This window comes from Ranitomeya variabilis, chromosome 4 (genome assembly GCF_051348905.1).
Source record: "Ranitomeya variabilis isolate aRanVar5 chromosome 4, aRanVar5.hap1, whole genome shotgun sequence".
Classification (NCBI taxonomy): Eukaryota; Metazoa; Chordata; class Amphibia; order Anura; family Dendrobatidae; genus Ranitomeya; species Ranitomeya variabilis.
The window spans coordinates 23224947-23228636 of record NC_135235.1 but is presented as its reverse complement, the minus strand read 5'-3'; the positions used below and the strand labels follow the sequence as shown (position 1 = coordinate 23228636).

Sequence of the window (3690 nt, the reverse complement as noted above, 5' to 3'; positions counted from 1 at the left end):
TGTGACCTTCTTAAGAACTTTCTCGAGAAAGTGATGAACATTCAATTATATAAAAGCCCATAAAAAGTTGCATTGTTATGATGACGATGGAGCGGAACCTAAAGGGCCGATATTAGGAAATATATAGTAAGTTATGAAAACACAGCACCCCCTAGGGGTCCCTGATCTCTGCTGCTCCCTTTACCACACCGCACCCCCTAGAGGTCCCTGCTCCCAACTCCTCCCTTTGCCATAAATATTATGTAGTGCCGGTTTTATGTTGGCTTCTTCTCAACTTTTTGTGGCTGTGATAACTAGATGCACAGAAATACACGGCCGAATCCTCAGAAGTTGCTTCATTACGTCGGAGGGTGGATGACTCGGCATCAGGGCGCTCCAATCTCCACGAGTCTGTAAACTTTTTCTCCATGGTAAAGTCATTAACGGCAGCAGACAGGACAATGAGCTCCAGACCCTTCCCTGATCTCTGCTGGTACCACAACATGGTGTAGGTCCCCGTCCGGTCACTGTGTTCACATTTTAGACCGATGGGTTCTCCGACTTTTACTACTACAAATTTGTCCTTTTGAGTCACCGTTACTTGCTGGCAGAAACCTGCGGGAAGAAACAAAATACTCATAAAGTTGGTCAAGATCATAACACAAAGATCGAGGTCATGGAATGAAGAGTGAGTATTCCAAGTGTTACAGGGCATCTCTGCTGCCTTCTGCTCCATCATCCCTGTCTGACCTCTATAAACTTTGTCTTTTCGAAGATATTTAGTGTAAGTTCTTACATGATAGAAAGTTCCAGAAGAATATAAGGATTTTTAGCCTCATTTTTTAAGTCTAATTTCTATGCAGGAAATAGAAGAACCTTTGTCCTAAATCTCCTGTAGGTTCTTCATGTCTCTTAGCTAAAGTTGATGAACTTTTCAGATCTTCTATAGAAAACAAATCTGTCATTTCCTTTATAGAAAATCCTCCCCCGATAGATGTTTAGTCATGATCAAAGTGATAGTGGGCATGGCTAGGAGCCGAAAGCCTATGGCTTCTAACCATAGGCCAATGCAGGCAGTAGAGAAGAGGGACAATGGACATTTCACGAAGGAAGAGGCAATAAAACCAGTTCCTCCATAATTATTCCCTCTACTTTTGTTTAATCTCAGACCTTTTTTATGACCCCACATTGCTCACTCTTCACCAACCATTTAGGGTGGGTTTCATAGTTTGCTGATCCTTTTGTTGATTTTTTAGGCTACAAAAATAGACTTTCCTTTAAAGCAGTAGTCTAATGAAGACCCCCAACCCAATGTCACAGAGGTGGTCTTGGCTCTGAATCCTCCTCTACGAAGCAGAATGAAGAAGCCATTGTTCTGTGCCAATCATGGTTGACTATGGAACGCAACCCTTAGGTTTCTGCACTTGCCTTACTTTTTTCTTCAATGCTTGCCCAAACTTTTAGAAGTCTTTTGACTTTTATAACTTTAACATAATGAGGTGAAACCACAGGAATCCATGAAATATAAAGAATTCTTTTTCTAGTGGAAGTGATACAGTATAAAAAATTTTAAAAAAATCCATAGTTTTACAGCTCAATCATAGACGACGCTTTCCTAAATTTCCATCCTGGGTGACATCACAAGCCAGATCCTCAGTCTCCACATTGACCACAGGTATCTTTATACTCTAGTTGGTAGTCGAGTCCTTTTAAAGAAAGGGTAATGTGTAATATTCCATAAAGAACTCATCAGAAGGTGATATAGTGAGGTCCGAATGTGAAAAATTATTAATAACCCCACGAATACTATAGTTTTTATGTTATCAAATATCAGTTTGTACTTAAAGATATGATTAAAGGAATTATCCAGTGTTTAGAGGGGTTTTCAGGGACTAACACATTGATGACCGCTTTGTATGGAGGCGGTGCAGCACAGCGCCACACATCGCTCAGTGGCCACTCTATGGTACTGCATCACATCTCCAGTGCACTAGGATGGATCATCATCATGTTAGTCCGGGATGACATCAACATTATTAGATCATGAGGGTCTTACTCTCAGTAACCGCACTGGTCAACCTGTTTTCACTTTCTAAGTCTATATATTGTGCCCCATGTACTAAAGAGAAGCCTCAGATGTGCCTTTTTATGGGGGAAACATTGTAAAGATAAATGATAGATACATAGATAGATAAATAATAGATAGATGATTGATTGATAGATAGATAGATAGATAGATAGATAGATAGATAGATAGATAGATAGATAATAGAGGGATAATAGATGATAGATAGATAATAGATGATAGATAGATAGACAGATAGATAGATAATAGATAGATGATAGATAGATAATAGATAGATAATACATAGATAGATAATAGATAGATAGATAGATACATAGATAGATAATAGATATATAGATAATAGAAAGATAGATAGATGATAGTTAATAGATAGATAGATTATAGATGGATAGATAATAGATAGATAATAGATATATATAATAGATAGATAATATATAATAGATAATAGATAGATAATAGATAGATAGATAGATAGATAGATAGATAGATAGATAATAGATAGATGCTAGATAGATAATAGATGGATAATAGATGATAGATAGATAGATAGATAGATAGATAGATAGATAATAGATGGATAATAGATGGATAGATGATAGAAAGATAGATAGATAATAGATAAATGATTGATAGATAGATAGATAGATAGATAGATAGATAGATAGATAGATAGATAGATAGATAGATAGATAGATAGATAATAGAGGGATAATAGATGATAGATAGATAGATAATAGATAGATGATAGATAGATAGATAGATAGATAGATAGATAGATAGATATTAGATGGATAGATAATAGATAGATAATAGATAGATAGATAATAGATAGATAGATAGATAGATAATAGATAGATAGATAGATAGATAGATAGATAGATAATAGATAATAGATAGAGCCAATACAAGAAATGATTGGAATACAATGGGAGACCATTCTCATATGTTATTGTGTCTGACAATCTGCAAATATAAAGAATACAAATAGAATAATTGTTTTATCTATAGGAATGAGGAATGTTTTTGCACACTGTGATGGTGGGATATGTTATGTGGGTATCATTTTGTGTATATTTCTATTTTACTGATTATCATGGTGTTCTCTTGTAGTATGAGTTATTTGCCAATTGATGAATTGCTGTTATTTGCCATCTGATATCAGTCCCCACATTCCTGTACTGTTATCTCTCCACAGGGTCAGTGAATAAACCTGTTTGCTAATATGCTAATGACATATTGAACTAGCTTGTTGAAACAATGACCCCCTGTAGTGCCTTAATCCACCAGGCACCTTTGTCAGGTGTGGGAGGCCTGAAAACCACCCCAACCTGTCTGACTGCTCCTGGACATAAGTATATGGACTATGCTATCCTCTGTCTGCTGGATTGTTGGACTTTTATTCTGTTACTGAACTGCATTTGTGTTGTGGACTATTGTATCCTCAGTGTGGTGGATCGTATATGGACCTTTCGTGTTTTTGCCTAAATAAAGGTCTTGGAATTGTTCACTATTCTCTTGCTTTGTTGATTGTGTGATACCGGAGAAGGATCCTGTGACACACACCTCATCCCTAATATAACAAAGTAAGGAAAAAAACAAAAGGAGACTAAGGCCTCTTTCACATT

At 36.4% G+C, this 3690-nt stretch overlaps 1 gene segment (V, D, J or C); it reads right to left on the bottom strand.

Moving 5' to 3' along the window:
* Positions 1-238: 238 nt before the first annotated feature.
* On the bottom strand, positions 239-715 carry LOC143767545 (T cell receptor beta variable 6-8-like). The segment is given in 2 exon segments: positions 239-594; positions 688-715. Coding segments are annotated over 2 exon segments (384 nt in total).
* Between the last annotated feature and the right edge of the window lie 2975 nt (positions 716-3690).